The 15,776-nt window shown below is 43.4% G+C and overlaps 2 protein-coding genes and 1 non-coding gene across 4 annotated transcripts in view; all 3 read left to right on the forward strand.

Annotated features, from left to right (window-relative positions):
- MED20 (mediator complex subunit 20) overlaps window positions 1-7,780 on the forward strand; it is a 73,570-nt gene extending 65,790 nt beyond the window's left edge. Inside the window, exon 5 of the transcript XR_009505725.1 lies at window positions 7,714-7,780. The gene's annotated coding sequence lies outside the window, so the exon portion shown is untranslated. The remainder of the gene's footprint in view (window positions 1-7,713) is intronic.
- Window positions 1-15,776, forward strand: part of USP49 (ubiquitin specific peptidase 49) — a 75,597-nt gene that overhangs the window by 56,306 nt on the left and 3,515 nt on the right. Inside the window, exons 2-5 of one of the 2 annotated variants that reach the window (XM_059938710.1) lie at window positions 7,714-9,081; window positions 11,019-11,223; window positions 14,045-14,153; window positions 14,707-14,912. In XM_059938710.1, the coding sequence (XP_059794693.1) occupies window positions 7,759-9,081; window positions 11,019-11,223; window positions 14,045-14,153; window positions 14,707-14,912 (1,843 nt within the window). In that variant the 5' untranslated portion in view covers window positions 7,714-7,758. Of the gene's footprint in view, window positions 1-7,713; window positions 9,082-11,018; window positions 11,224-14,044; window positions 14,154-14,706; window positions 14,913-15,776 lie in introns of those variants that run through there. The other variant, XM_059938711.1, reaches the window with a different exon arrangement.
- TRNAW-CCA (transfer RNA tryptophan (anticodon CCA)) lies at window positions 13,377-13,449 on the forward strand. Its single transcript has one exon. It is a non-coding gene; the product is annotated as a tRNA-Trp (tRNA).

Raw genomic sequence — 15,776 nt, forward strand, 5'->3', positions numbered from 1 at the left:
AACTGCATGTATTTAAAGGGTACAATTCTAGAAGTTTGACATATATGTACACTTTGACATATGTATACACATATGTACACACTTATGATGACTGCCCAGCTGCTGTAGAGAACAGTGTTTTGGAGGCATACTGCAGGGACAAACCATAATTCCTGCAGTCAGATATTTAAAGGGTAAACCCTGATTCTCTCAGCGGTAGCGATAGAATTTTTCCTTGTGGCAGTGGAGTAGAAGAGGGAGCCTTTAGTTTGGACCTTGCCTTAACACTAGCTTGTCAGGGAGATCATACTAAAAGCATCACCAGGTTTGATCTGGAAGGGCCACAAATTACTAAGCTCTGAAGCAAACCTGTTTAATCCTTACACAGCCAAACTAGTTATCTCCACTCTTGGCTGCCACTTCTCCACACAGAGTCACAGGTAACATTTCTGTGTGTGTGTGTGTGTGTGTGTGTGTGTGCGCGCACGCACACATGCGCGTGCACAGGCTCCCAGTGTATTCAAAATTTCTCTGAATTTTATATGAGCAGTATTCCTTGGCCCTCTTGCGCCCAGTCTACTGTCCTCCTGGAAAAGGGGTTAAGTTTTAGGCACAGACCTCTTTGGCAAGAGTAGGTTAATGAATCAAAAAGTCTGATCCTTTGAAGGCCAGCTAGCTTTGTTCCACAGATGGCATTTCCTTAACCCCCTGTCTGTCATCTTACATGTCTTGATCATCAGGAGACTTGGATGAAACAGTGTGTATAACTCAGTACATGATCTCAGTGTGTATAGCTCAGTACATCACTGCTACCAAACAAACAACTGCAAAACATATTCAGAAGCTTCATCCTGCAAATAGCATTAACAGTAGTATACCATAATGCGGGTATCAGAATGGGAAGATCCAACCTGAGACCAAGCCTCTGTAAGGAAATGGACAGATTTTATATGCAAAAGTATTTATGGGACTCTGTGAGTGTACTAAAAATTATTGAGTTGTATGGTTTAAATGAGTGAATTTTATGGTATGTCAACTATATCTCAATAAAGTGGTTTTTAAAAGGTGTTTGTGAGAATTAAAATACGTTAATAGAAATGATACTTGATGTTCTAGAAACAGACGAAATCATCAAGAAGAGAGTTGAAGACAGAATCTTAAGGAGAGTCTATATTTCAAGGAAGAGAGACACACATGAAAACAGAGAAGGTGTATTTACAGACATAGGAAGAGAACAGTAGCCTAAAATGCAGGAGTGAGTGTGTGTTCAGTGTCAGGGGCAGAATAGATGTGGATGGGGACTGAGAAAGGGCTGATGAACTCAGCTCTGAGGAAATTGCAGAGACCTTTGAGAAAACAGTTGCTATGAAATGAAGGTGCGAAGGAGTGAGTTGTGAGAAAGATGAAGCTGCACATTATTCTTGCCAGAAATAAAGTAGGCAGAAGGAGAAAGAGCCTAAAAATAGTGTCAAGGATAGTCTAGAGGCAGGGCAAAGTTGGGTTTGCGTTGTTTTTTAGACAGGAGAGACTTGGGCATGTTGCAGCTGGAGAGGAAGGAGGCAAACAAAAGAGAGCAGAGACTGAAGGTACAGAGGGCTTACACCCAATTCTGGCTCTTAATACAGTTAGATAAGTTGGTATTTGGCACAGAGCAAAGCATCTGTACTGTGCTGGTCGTTCTGTCTTTGTCATCTCCCTGCGCTGTGGCAATCAGGGTTGTGTGATGGCTGGCTCTCTAGATGAACTCTACTGCTTTATCACTGAGGAAAGCAGATCCTAATGCAAGTGAGAGAGACATTATTGTGCAGACACAACCTTAAATCTGTAACTCGTGATTAAACAGGCTCATTCTCGAACATCAGCGCTTGATTACTGACGAGTGATGGCCAACCTCGGAAGGCTCCGGCGCACCCAGCGCATCAGCGTACCATTGCCTGTGGCCAAGAGCCGCTGCTTAAGTGGCCGTTCCGTTCTTGGGTTTAAGAGCTCAAGAACACATTTGGTTAGAGCTTCCAACCTCGTCCCAGAGAATTCAGCCTCTGCAGGAGTCTCTGAGGGACGGATGCTCTGACCTACAGGTTATCGGTCACCCATCCACCCACCCACCCCCCCATTCAGGGAGAATGGAAACGAAGGGGAACAAGGGAAAGTGCAGCAGCTGTGAGGACCCTCCACCCCTTCAGCCATCTTCCCCCCCCCCCCGCCACCCCGCCGCGTGCTCCCCCCTACACACTGCCCTTAGTCAAGGGCTAGCCTCACCCTTCTCAGTCTCTGCCCCTAGTTTTTGTTATTTTGTATCTATTTCTTTGTTTTGTTTTTATTTTAGCCATAATGCAAAAATTCAAAAGGCTAGTTTCATTGTACTTAAAATACAGCCTTTTAAAGCCCTATATAATACTCTAAAATGTAGCATTCTTCCCTTTTGGGTTATTAACTGTATCTTAATGTGATTTCTACCTTGTTTTAAAAAATGTTTTTCTTAATTGGATATTGATACTAAATTATATTTTCCCATATCTCTTAGAAATAAACTGTTAGCTGAAAATAAAATTCATTTTCAACACTTGTTATTTGTAAAAATGTGTTCATTGTGTCTTTAAGCACCCTTTGCAGGTTTTGTGGGACATGTAATGTAGGGTACGTGTAGCAGGTTGAAGGGTTAAAATACCCTGCTCTGTCGCATATGGCGGTGAGCAGAATCGCAGATGTTGATGATACCACGTAATTAGTATTCTTTTATGTAAATGAAGGCTGTCAGCATGTTACCATAGTGTCTACTCTCTCTGAAGCTGGAATTTATGCCGCTTGGTCTCACCAAGATCAGGCAGGATTTTTCCACTATCCTTAGTCAAGAACTGAGAAGAAATCAATACGATGAGAGAGAAGAAATGCAAATCTCCCTAAAGTAGATTCTCTTAAATTTTTCCTATTTTGTTTTTGTTGAATTTCTCCCCAGAAATTTTATTTCCGGTGATGCTGTTATCCATTTCGGATCAGCTAAGAAATCTGCTATTTGAGAATAATTGGAATAGTCCAATTAAAAGATGAATCATGTTTTCAAGCTATAGGTTTTTGAAAGATTTTATAATGCTCAGTCATCTCTCTCATACAGAGACCTTTAAAAAATGATGTGATAAATCTAGAAGTTTCTCATCAGAACAAAAGGCAAACATTGAACAGATTCCATTACCTTCTTTTACTATTTGGTGATATTAACTATAGTAGAATCCTTTTAAATATTAATTATGGTTTTTAGCTCAAGTTGATTCAGATTTTTAAAATAAAACTACACTACTTAAAGAAGCAAACACTGATATTTTGTCAGGTTTGCTTTCCCTGTATGCAGATTGATCCAGGGTGAGCAGGACATTTATTTACAGTTACTGATCTACTTAACGATGGAGAGCTTAAATTTAGGCACATCATGTTCATTCCCAGTTAAACTGCAAGTGTCTCTCTTTTGGATACTGGGTGCCTGTCACACTGGATGATATATGTTTTAAGTGGAAGTGTTAGGACTTTTATGACCTTTAGCAATTATGAAGGAAAAGGGGTCCATGTCAGAAAAATGTAAAATAGATTTCTTCTTTGTGCCTGTGAGTGTTAGGCCTTGTTCTTAAATAAAGTGGTCAGAGGATGTGTGAGGGGTGAGTGAAATACATGGTCTTTCTTGAACTGAGTACACTCAAGATTGTATTCTCTTTATTCTCTATTGTGTGCGTTGACTTTTGTGTCACTTTTGAGTGATTTCCATTTCATGATCAGCAGCTATGTTTTTCCTCTAGAGAAGCTAGTCTGCCTAGGTTAAATCAGTGTAGTGAGGTGCAGAGTAGCCCTGTGTTTTCCTGAATGGATTTACTCTGCCATATGGCAGGTTAGTGAGTTGCCACGACAGATCTGTAATGGGAAAAAGGCTGTGCAGGAAAGGATGTGCGTGATCAGCAGATTTATAGATCAGAAAATGAAATTGGAAGAAAGAATTTCCAGAGTGCCCTTTCCATTTGACAGCATTCCATGAAGAGGGTGTGGAATGGTTTTTTAGTGTTTTTCTATTTTGGCTTTTGGTTGTTCCAGCATGTTTTTTCTAGCACAGAAGTTGATTTCATAAGGTATCGGTGTCCTGGGTGTTGTGTTGCTGTATTCCTGTTAATAGAAATATTCTCTCTTTGTAGGATTTGAAGCTGTGCTATGTTTCATGTGATAAGATCTCAATAGCAATTAAATTTCTGAAGACACATCAAGGTTCCTTTTGGCTAAAATGGGGATTTGTCAGGTTTTGAGTTAGAAGAGGCTATTCAGACATGATTCAGTGAGTATTGAATCTTCCAAAGGGAAGAAAACAAAAAGAAAACCCAAGTGAGCTAAAGATAGTATGTCCTGGTGTTTTTTTTTTTTTTTTTTTAAAGATGACAGGTTTTTTTTTAAAACTTTGGGTTTATTTTATTTATTTATTTATGGCTGTGTTGGGTCTTCGTTTCTGTGCGAGGGCTTTCTCTAGTTGCGGTGAGCGGGGGCCACTCTTCATCGCGGTGCGCGGGCCTCTCACTATCGCGGCCTCTCTTGTTGCGGAGCACAGGCTCCAGACGCGCAGGCTCAGTAATTGTGGCTCACGGGCCTAGTTGCTCCGCGGCATGTGGGATCTTCCCAGACCAGGGCTCGAACCCGTGTCCCCTGCATTGGCAGGCAGATTCTCAACCACTGCGCCACCAGGGAAGCCCCTGTCCTGGTGTATTTAAATCTGTGCTATCTAATACTGCAGCCACCAGTCACGTGTGGCTATTTAAATTTAAATTAATTAAAATTAAATAAAATTAAAAGTCAGTCCCTCAGTTTCACTAGCCACATTTCAAGTACTCAGGAGGCACATGTGGCTAGTTAGTACAGTATTGGACAACGCAGATAAAGAATATTTCCATCGTTGCAGAGAGTTCTATTGAACAATGTCTAAGTGAAAGATCTTGAGAAATAAAATTTTTGATTGATTCTTTGATTTCTTTGATTTCTATGAGGAGTTCTTCATCCCTATATAATTTACTGGATTAGTACAGTGGTTCTAAGGTTTTAATGTACAAATGAATCATCTGTAGAGCTTGTTTAAAATGGAGATTTTAGACCCCTCTCCCAAAATCTGATTCATCACATTTGGAGTCATGACCAGAAATCTGTACATATGACAAGTATCCTAAGGAATTCTGATGCTGGTAGGTGGTTCAGAGACTACATTTTGAAAAATAGGAAGTTAGTGACAAACTTGGGAATTGCCAGTCTTTTGATTTTTTTTTTTCCCCTTTTCATTCTTTTATTACTGACTTTCTTTTGTGTCCCCAGTAATTGGTTGTAAGCATCATGTGTATCCAACTTAAATTCTTGATTGGTAATAAGTAGCAAAAAAGACAATTCATTTATTTACCATTTTATCTTTTAAATGTATGTCTTTTTTAATTTGGCTATGCCCTACAAAAAGTAAACAGAAATGGTTATTTCAATACTGTTCTGGTCTGTGTGGAGAGGTGATTCTGACAGAACACCTTTGACTACTCAAGAGTTGAGCACCCACAAGTCTTGAAATTATAAAGAATTATAAAGAAAATTTTCTTTTTTAAAAAGAAGAATAGGGAATTCCCTGGCGGTCCAGCGGTTAGGACACAGTGGTTTCACTGCTGTGGGCCCGGGTTCGATCCCTGGTCAGGGAACTAAGATCCCGCAAGCTGCACAGTGCGGCCAAAAAAAAAGGAAAGAAAGAAGTATAACACATGATCTCCTCTCTGAAGGGTTAGGAAATGGAGAAATACATCCACAGAAATGACTTTAAGGGCACTTAGCAACAAGTCAATAATTAGAAAAATAATATAGTAGAAACTAAATCCTGACAGTACTCAAAGGAAAAGCATGATCTGACTTGATGGAAGATAATCTAGGTTACTTTCCTTTGTATGATTTAAGGATTTCTTATATAGGGACATGGCCTCTGCCCACTGGAATGGGCAATTTAAAAATGGGAAGGATCTCTGGTTTGGTCCTGTGGTATATTTGTGGGGTTTAGCAATAGGGCCAAGCCAAAAAAAGCATCTGGAAAACCAACTAAAGGAACTACTCAGAGTGCTTTGGATTTAGAACTTCTCTGGGTGACCCCATAGTCATAGAACTGTATTTGCTCACAGAAATGAAAGTGGGCAAGATATGGGGTGAAGGAAATCCAGTTTATAAGAGGATCTGCGTTTAGGGAATTTAAATGCTGGTATTGGGGGGGGGGGGGGAAATAGTCAAGTTTCCAAAGAATAAAAGGTTTTCTTTTAAAATAGCCTCTTTCCCTTGGAAAAATTGCTTATTCGGCTTCTCTGATGAACAATGTTGAAGAAGCAATGTTAGAAAGACACACACACAAAAAAAAGCTCAGTATGCTACCAATGTTTTTAAAAATAAAAAGCATTTTTACATATATCATCCAGAAGGTTTGCTTTTTTTCCCTTTTGTCTCGGTAGTTTGGTTAAATACTGTAATACCAGTAGCCACTACACCTCTTGTCCTACGAGTCAGATTTGTCTAGTTCTGTACTTAACTATTCTTTCAGTAAGGAAGGTAAACGTTTTCCCATCCTTTCTACAAGATGTAAATGTTCTTTTCAAAAAGACACTTTGGCTTAGTCCCTCAGGATTGCTGTAACAAAAATATCATAGACTAGGTGGCTTATGAATAACAAACATTTATTTCTCACAGTTCTGGAGGCTGGGATGTCCAAGATCATGGCACCAGATTCCGTATCTGGTAAGGACTAACTGGTTCATAGCCATATGGCTGGCTTTTCACGGTGTCCTCACATGGAGGAAGGGGTGAGGGAGCTCTTTTATAAAGGCACTAATCCCATTCTTGAAGGCTCATCCCATGAGGGTCAAGCCATTCTTGACCTAAGCACCTCCCAAAGGCCCTACCTCCTAATACCATCACCTTTCAGGGTTAAGATTTTAGCATATGAATGGGGTGCAAACATTCAGACCACAGAAGACAAAATGTTAGATTGAGGCTCAGTCTACCTACTTAGCCGGATCTCTGGACTCAAGAAAATAAAAATGATACTTTGTACTGCAGAGGACTTTCTCTTTCTTACCATTTATCTTTTTTACCCTATCTTCTTATCTCTACTTTGAAATACAGTGAAACCGACCTGAGATTGCTACTTGAGAGTAGCAATTATTTGAGAGTCTTCATCTCTCCTACTGGTATGTGAAACGCTGTCTATGTCTCTCCTCTCCTTTCCTCTGCCCTGTCCCTTTTTGCATGCAGCCAGGATCTTGTCAGTATGAGACAGAGAGGCTTTCACTTCCAGGACATCATCAATTCAGAGATGGTTCAGAATACAAGTTTCTTTCCCCTGGTGGCCAGTTGGGTGCAATGTGAAATAAGGGTAATGACATTTCCAAATCAGCCTTACGTAAAAATTAGCTGATATTCAAGAATTAAAACAGCCTTGGAAAATGTAAACTTACACATTAGGGCTAAGGTCTGTCGTTTAGTATTTTATGATTCTGTCTTTTTAAGGAACTTAACTGTCTTTCTGTTATACCCAGTCTATGCCAAAATTGCTTTTCTTTTTCTTTTTTTAAACTTCCTTCCAAAAGAACCAGTTTTGAATTGAAAACTAATGAATATTGAGTGGAAAATGCCGGTTGCAAGCCTTTTTCTAGGAAAATATTTTGCTGAAAGCTTTCTCTTTCTCTCTCTCTCTCTCTCTTCGAGGGCCCTAATCGTGACAGGTTGAAAGAGTGAAGACTTCCATAAGACATGGATAGATGCAAACATGTAGGGCGGTTGCGGCTAGCCCAGGACCACTCCATCCTGAACCCACAGAAGTGGTGCTGCCGGGAGTGCGCCACCACCGAGTCCGTGTGGGCTTGTCTCAAGTGCTCGCACGTGGCCTGCGGCCGCTACATCGAAGATCACGCCCTCAAACACTTCGAAAAGACTGGACACCCGCTAGCCATGGAGGTCCGGGATCTCTACGTGTTCTGCTACCTGTGCAAGGACTACGTGCTCAACGACAACCCGGAAGGGGACCTCAAGCTGCTGAGAAGCTCCCTCTTGGCGGTCAGGGGCCAGACGCAGGACCCGCCGCTGAGACGCGGGCGGACGCTGCGGTCCATGGCCTCGGGCGAGGACGCCGTCCCGCCGCAGCGCGCTCCTCAGGGACAGCCGCAGATGCTCACGGCTCTGTGGTATCGGCGCCAGCGCCTGCTGGCCCGGACGCTGCGGCTCTGGTTCGAGAAGACCTCGCGAGGCCAGGCCAAGCTGGAGCAGCGGCGGCGGCAGGAGGCGCTGGAACGCAAGAATGAGGCAGCGCGGCAGCGGCGGCGCGAGGTGAAGCGGCGGTTGCTGGAGGAGCTGGCCAGTTCCCCTCCGCGCAAGAGCGCGCGCCTGCTGCTGCACGCGCCCCGCGCCGCCGCGCCGCGCGCGCCCGCTGGGCCCCGCCCCGCGCCGCGCCGCGCGCCCGCCATGGCGCCGGGCGTCACGGGCCTGCGTAACCTGGGCAACACCTGCTACATGAACTCCATCCTCCAGGTGCTCAGCCACCTGCGCAAGTTCCGTGAGTGCTTCCTGAACCTCGACCCGTCCAAGACGGAGCAGCTGTTTCCCAGGGCCGCCAACGGCAAGGCCCCGCTCGCGGGCAGGCCGGCCGGCAGCTCGGCCACCGAACTGTCGCCCAGGAGCCACGGGGCCGAGGCCTGCGAGCTCGAGGGCCTCTGCTTGAATGGCGGGGCCTCCCTCAGCAGGAGCCTAGAACTCATCCAGAACAAGGAGCCCAGCTCGAAGCACATCTCCCTCTGCCACGAACTGCACACCCTCTTCCGCGTCATGTGGTCCGGGAAGTGGGCCCTGGTGTCGCCCTTCGCCATGCTTCACTCGGTGTGGAGCCTGATCCCCGCCTTCCGCGGCTACGACCAGCAGGACGCGCAGGAGTTTCTCTGCGAGTTGTTGCACAAAGTGCAGCAGGAACTCGAGTCCGAGGGCACCAAGCGCCGGATCCTCATCCCCTTCTCCCAGAGGAAGCTTACCAAACAGGTCTTAAAGGTGGTGAACACCATATTTCACGGGCAGCTACTCAGCCAGGTAGGTGTGTGCCCAGCCCACCCCCAGCTGCCCACCACACTGGAGCGGGGCTGGTGTAGTAGTTAGGCTTCCCGTGCGTATCACTCCCCCAGGCTGTTGGCCTAACTAGGGTAGCCGACATTTGCCATAACTATGCATAGCTGAGGGCAGCCACTGTACCTTTTACTGTACTGTGCGACGGCCTTGTTGGTGAATTTGCCTCCTGTCTTAACAGGCAGATTTTTAGTTTAACTTGCCATATCATTTCACTTTCAGTAAATGTCTTTAATCTTTAATGATGATACGAGTAATATAATATTCCCATGGTTCTAATCAAGTACCCATTGTTGACGTGCCATCCTTTGATCAGTTTTAGGAAATTGAAGAGTTTGCCTATAACCTTGGTTCCATAGTTGTTTGAAAGAGCACTCTACTTTCCAAGGCATTCTTTACATACAAGGGAGGGAGGTGGCTAGGAGGATGCCAGAGGGTAAGCAAGTCTCCCTCCTGTTCCCCATTACCTTTCATTTCCTTAGCCATCTAAGGACATGAGTGAAGACTCATAGATAAGGCTTTGTGAGAATATGCAGAAAGAATTTGTAGAGGCAAAGAGGTGGGCAACTTAAAGAGATTCAGGTGGCTTCCCTGGTGGCACAGCAGTTGAGAGTCTGCCTGCCAATGCAGGGGACACGGGTTCGAGCCCTGGTCTGGGAAGATCCCACATGCCGCGGAGCAACTGGGCCCGTGAGCCACAATTACTGAGCCTGCGCGTCTGGAGCTTGTGCTCCGCAACAAGAGAGGCCGCGATAGTGAGAGGCCCGCGCACTGTGATGAAGAGTGGCCCCCGCTTGCCACAACTAGAGAAAGCCCTCGCACAGAAACAGAGACCCAACACAGCCATAAATAAATAAAAACAGGGCTTCCCTGGTGGCGCAGTGGTTGAGAATCTGCCTGCTAATGCAGGGGACACGAGTTCGAGCCCTGGTCTGGGAAGATCCCACATGCCGCGGAGCAGCTGGGCCCGTGAGCCACAATTACTGAGCCTGCGTGTCTGGAGCCTGTGCTCCGCAACAAGAGAGGCCGCGATAGTGAGAGGCCCACGCACAGCGATGAAGAGTGGCTCCCACTTGCCACAACTAGAGAAAGCCCTCGCACAGAAACGAAGACCCAACATAGCCATAAAATTAAAAAATAAATAAATAAATAAATAAAAACACACATTAAAAAAAAAAAAAAAAAAAGAGAAATTCAGGTAAAACCTCTACACTATGCTACTGAGGTTTTGTGTCCTGGTATTTAGGGTTTTAAAAGAATGATGAGTAGGATGGGAAGAGGAAGTTTATTTAGACTTTTGTTTTTCAGCATGTGAAAGGGGAGTGTTTCTCGGCACTTCCTGTACCCCCCTGAGGGTCTGTAGGAAGAAAGGTGCATCTGGGAAGGTTACAGCGGGGGAAGAGGTCTAATCACAAGGTACTTTGAGGCTCTTGGAACACAGGGATCAGTGTAGGGATGCTGCAAGAAACAAGGGCAAAAAGAGAGGCAAGTTGGACTGGATGGAAGGAGCAAAGTCTGGAGAGAACAAGAGTATGAGGATGAGAGAAGCAGACAGGAATCTGCAAATTCTCCATCTCAGATTGATGATGCCTTGACTCCACGGTGACTTTCATCTGTAATACTGCAGCATTGAATGGCAAAGCATGCTTTATGAGAGAAGAGAGAAAGGGGTAGGTAGTAATCACTGTGCTGTGTGGTTTTCCAGTTCCAGCTAGCGTCATGGTTAGAGATACATACCAGAAGTAATATGCTCTAATTCTCTTAAAGTTATGTTTATTATTTTAATATTGCAGTTAAATGTTTTTGGAAAACTATACACTTAGTTTTGGTTGTTAGGTGCTAGCAAAAATGTATGTGGGAAGCATGGAAGTTATATAACCTGTAAACCAATCTTTTCATTCTAGGTCACATGTGTATCATGCAATTACAAATCCAATACCATCGAGCCCTTTTGGGATCTGTCCCTGGAATTCCCTGAACGCTATCACTGCATAGAAAAGGGGTTTATCCCTTTGAATCAGACTCAGTGCCTGCTCACTGAGATGCTGGCCAAGTTCACAGAGACAGAGGCCCTGGAAGGGAGAATCTACGCTTGTGACCAATGTAACAGTGAGTGCTGGGGGGAGGGGTAGGTGTGTGTAACTGGAATATCAGTTTAAGGTGTTTCATTTGCCACTTTAGTCAAAAGTAACACTGTAATATTGAGTGGTTTTAAAGCATCTTTTAAAGATTTTTTTTCTCCTATTTTCCTGAAAACAAGCATATGGACATTATATGTTAAAAAGCAAAACAAAACCTAGGAGTTGGGCCTCCTTTGACTCCTGCTGTGATTGACATTAGTTATCTTGGGAGGCATTTGAAAGTATGGATCCTGAAATGGGGACTCCAAGAATGTGAGTACTTAGCTTCATAGTGTACAGGGGTCCTGCTTAAATTCATGAATACAGAGTCTGACAGTTCTTATTTAAAGTTCAGGTGGCATAGCCTGTTTGAGGGCTGTGGTATCAGAAAAGTGTGCTTTTGTCCTGAATTTGTAGATTTAAAGTACAATGAAACCAAGAAAGGAAGTTGTATGGTGCATTGCTGTATGGCAGCTTCATAGTTATTTTCACATGCCTGAAAGGTTCACATCTCAGAAGGGTCATAAGGAAGTATTTCTCTGTCATGGCTTTAATTGTAAAGTGGAATTTTTTCCATATGGCTCTGTGAGTATCTTATGCACCCCCCATCCCCACCCCCATGTCTTACCACACTAACACTTACTGCTTTTGCTAACCCAGCATGTACAGAGGAAATGGAGAGCAAATACTTTGAAGCTGATGTTTGGGTTTTTGGCATATAGAGATTTGGAAACTAAGATGAATGGATTGTGTAGAGATCTGAAATCAATTTGCAGCCATACTGTAGTCTGGACTACAAGTTTTGGGAACAATAATTTTACGGTAGCCCTTTTAATACTTCTGCACATGGTTTTTTAAAGTAGTACATCGTGGGAAACCTGTTCTCTGTGAAGAATCAGGATAAAAATCAAGTCATACCTGCTATCATTTTGCCATTTTAAAACAAAATTTGAAGTGCTGTATTTGGTTAACCATAAACTCACCTATCCTGTTCCATATTGAGATATAAAGGCAGTGACTTAAATTATCTTATTAGAACATTGTTTTTTCTTTTTAAAATAGTGATTCATAAAGCTTTATACTTGTAAGGAACAGAAGGATGTTAACAGCCTTAACTCTATCATTCTTGGACTTGATAGATTAGGCAAGAAATACTTTTTTTTTAATTTTTGCAAGAAAGGATTGTTTTTCTGGTTGCCATATGTGCCCATTTTTCAGTATTTCTATAGACAGGTTCAAATAGCAGGGAAGGAAAGCTATGGTGAAGGGATGAGATGCATTGATCTGTTGCTTGTGAAAGTTTCAAACCTATCAGTCTTCCACCTTTCTGTGTGGCTAGCTTAATCAAATGGGAGACAGAACTGATCAATCTCAGCTGAATCAGTAGTATCTTTTTCTTTGTGAATTTCATTTTAGGGAAACAAAGCCATATTCTATTATTGTCTTCATCTTAGCTCACTTACTCCCTCTGCTGAGAGTAGCAGTCACTGCCAAGATTCCCAGGCAGAGCTGCAGTAATTTTCAAAAATCTGCTGGTGAACAGGAATGGAAAATAAGGCCAGGCCCCTCTTTGAATTCTCTTTCTGCTCATGCTCTCACATATCATGACTACCAGCCCTAGTAAAAGCTGCAGTCTATTATGAGAAGCAACAGCTACACATCCTATTGTCACAGAAAGCTCCTTGATATGTCATCTGGCTGTGACTTGCTACCTTTCACGAGTGGTACAGACAGGACTTCGAAATCAGATGCCAAGCTCTTCAGACACTGAGACCATGATTTCAACAGCTCAAAGACAATTAGCAGGCACCACAGTGGACCACTAATTTTATATTCCCATCCATTCACCGATTTAATTAATATAATAACAGAGCAGTCATCAGTAAATGGTTATAGAGAAGGCTTCTGATGGAAATTAAGAGAACTTCATTTCCACTGTTTACTTGTGGTAATTTAGAAATGCATTTCACCCACAATTCAGTATCTTTAGAAACAAAATTGGAGTCTCAAGCACTGGTTCTGCTTTGGACTCGGTGTATTTGGCCAGCCTGTCAGCCTTGTCCTGCATGTCTAGCAGTGTGCTGTTACCAAGAAACATGTTTCAGAAAATAGGTACGGCATAAAAATATAAAACCAGGGACTTCCCTGGTGGTCCAGTGGGTAAGACTCCATGCTCCCAATGCAGGGGGCCCAGGTTCGATCCCTGGTCAGGGAACTAGATCCCACATGTATGCCACAACTAAGACCCAGTGCAGCCAAATAAATAAATAAATATTAAAAAAAATATATATATATATAAAACCAGCAAAGTTTCTTTTCTAAATATTTGTATAGGCCACAAGCAATTCACATGGCCACAAGAATTCATTCACATGAATTCACATTCAAAAAGTCTGTTTAAACACGCTGTCCTTTAGTAATTCTGTGTCCTCTTACCTTTTCCCTAAGCCTGAAATATATGCATTATCCCCCATTTCACAAGAAAGGAAACTGAGATTCCTTTCAGACAGTGGGAAGGACAAAAGATGCACCTTACAAATGAGTCAGCCTTCTTTAAGCAGCCATCCCAAGAGTGCCACACAATCACTCCTTTCATCTCAACCAGAACTTCCATGGCCACTCCATGCAGGCATGTGAGGCTGGGAAATGCAGTCTTAGAGAGGGTCACATTGCTCCCCCAAATATAATTGAGGTTTAATACTGAGAAATAAGGAGAATGCATATCAAGTGGCAAGTCACTGTCTCTGCCATAGCTCAGAAAGAATGAGTCTCCTCACAATCTATGTCTTATGCCTTCCCAAACCATATAGGCAAACGACGAAAATCCAATCCAAAACCCCTTGTTCTGAGTGAAGCTAGAAAGCAGTTAATGATCTACAGACTACCTCAGGTCCTCCGGCTGCACCTTAAAAGATTCAGGTGAGCTTGCTCTGGGGCGTCCCAGGTGGCTGTGAGCTGTGGGAATAGCTACTTCAAAGGCTTTGGCGAAGGCAAATGTCTTCTTCGGTGTTGGGAGGAGAAGCCTGTTCCCTAGAGGCCTCACGCTTTCCATGGAGTGTATGGTTTGTGCCCAGTGAAGCAAGCTGATGTCGGGGGCCAGGACTGGGCTTCTGCTCTCATGGTCCTATTTAATCAGCTAGCCTGCACTTGGGTGTCTGTGCTTGAACATTTTCTAGCCTTGCTTGGGCTTTTATAGATTCATCTTCAGAATAAAGTGTGAGATAATCTGTGAAAAGGAGGGCAGGAGGTAAAGTACAAAAAGAGTATTGCCTGAACTGCTTGTTCGGGGATTTCTAGTTTCAGAGAATATGCAATATTCACAGGAAATATATGTGAACATTGATTACCACTGTCTTGTGAAAGAAAACCAAATCCAGAAGGTTAAATTTTCTCCGTTCCCTGTTTTACCTACCTCTACCTCTGATCACACATGCCATTTCTTACTAGTAAGAAGTTTATATCCATGTTCTAGGTGGTCTGGCCGTAATCACCGAGAGAAGATTGGGGTCCATGTCGTCTTTGACCAGGTATTAACCATGGAACCTTACTGCTGCAGGGACATGCTCTCCTCTCTTGACAAAGAGACCTTTGCCTATGATCTCTCCGCAGTGGTCATGCATCACGGGAAAGGGTTTGGCTCAGGACACTACACAGCCTATTGCTACAACACAGAGGGAGGTGCGTGCGCTTTACTCTGTGGGGTGGGGGACACAAAAAAGGGTTGGTTTGTCCACATTTCATTCCTTTTATTTAATCTATAGGGGGATATTACATACATTAAAATCCAGTGGAAAGAATTACGAAAGATGGATTCAAATTTTAGATATATCACTAAGTAACAACATTTCATTGTTCTAAGAATTGACAGGAACTAACATGTAAAAGTGCTGAGCACGGTGTCTAGTATGTAATGGTCAGTTAATGCTAGAGGTTATTGTTGTTATTAATACTTCTGCTGTAGACTTCAGTTTCATTCTTGGTTTTGCAGAGACAATATGACCTATCTAACTTCATGGAATCTCACTAGCCTCAGCTCATAATAAAGCTGAGGACACTTACTGAGCACTTACTACAAGGGCCCTTCCCAAGGAGCTTTCAGTCCTTGCCCTCAGAGCAGAGCCTCCCAGCTACTGCGCTGAGGCAGGTGGACTGCAGATGTGTTTTCAGTAGTGTACCCATCCTGAACCCCTCAGCCCTTGGGGTGGCCAGAGTGAGCCTGTAAAAAATAACTTTTTATTCCTTCTAAGTTTTCCTTTATCACTTCTATTTACACTTCCCCTCTCCTCTTCCTCCTCCTCTTCCCATCTCTTAGCCCCCCATCTCCTGTCTTTGTAGAAAACCCTAATGGGCAGTGAAGAAGCCTGAATGAAATGAAATGAGGACAAAAATTGTAGTCAGTCGATACTACAAGCAGTATTGTGGTGGGGCTTGTGGGGTTAAAACCAGTGGTTTCAGGGAAGTCTGTTGGTTTCATTTACTTTTCTCTTCCTCCACCAACAATCAAGGGTTGGATCTATTCAGAACTCCTCTGTCCCTTTCCTC

This window comes from Balaenoptera ricei, chromosome 11 (genome assembly GCF_028023285.1).
Source record: "Balaenoptera ricei isolate mBalRic1 chromosome 11, mBalRic1.hap2, whole genome shotgun sequence".
Classification (NCBI taxonomy): domain Eukaryota; kingdom Metazoa; phylum Chordata; class Mammalia; order Artiodactyla; family Balaenopteridae; genus Balaenoptera; species Balaenoptera ricei.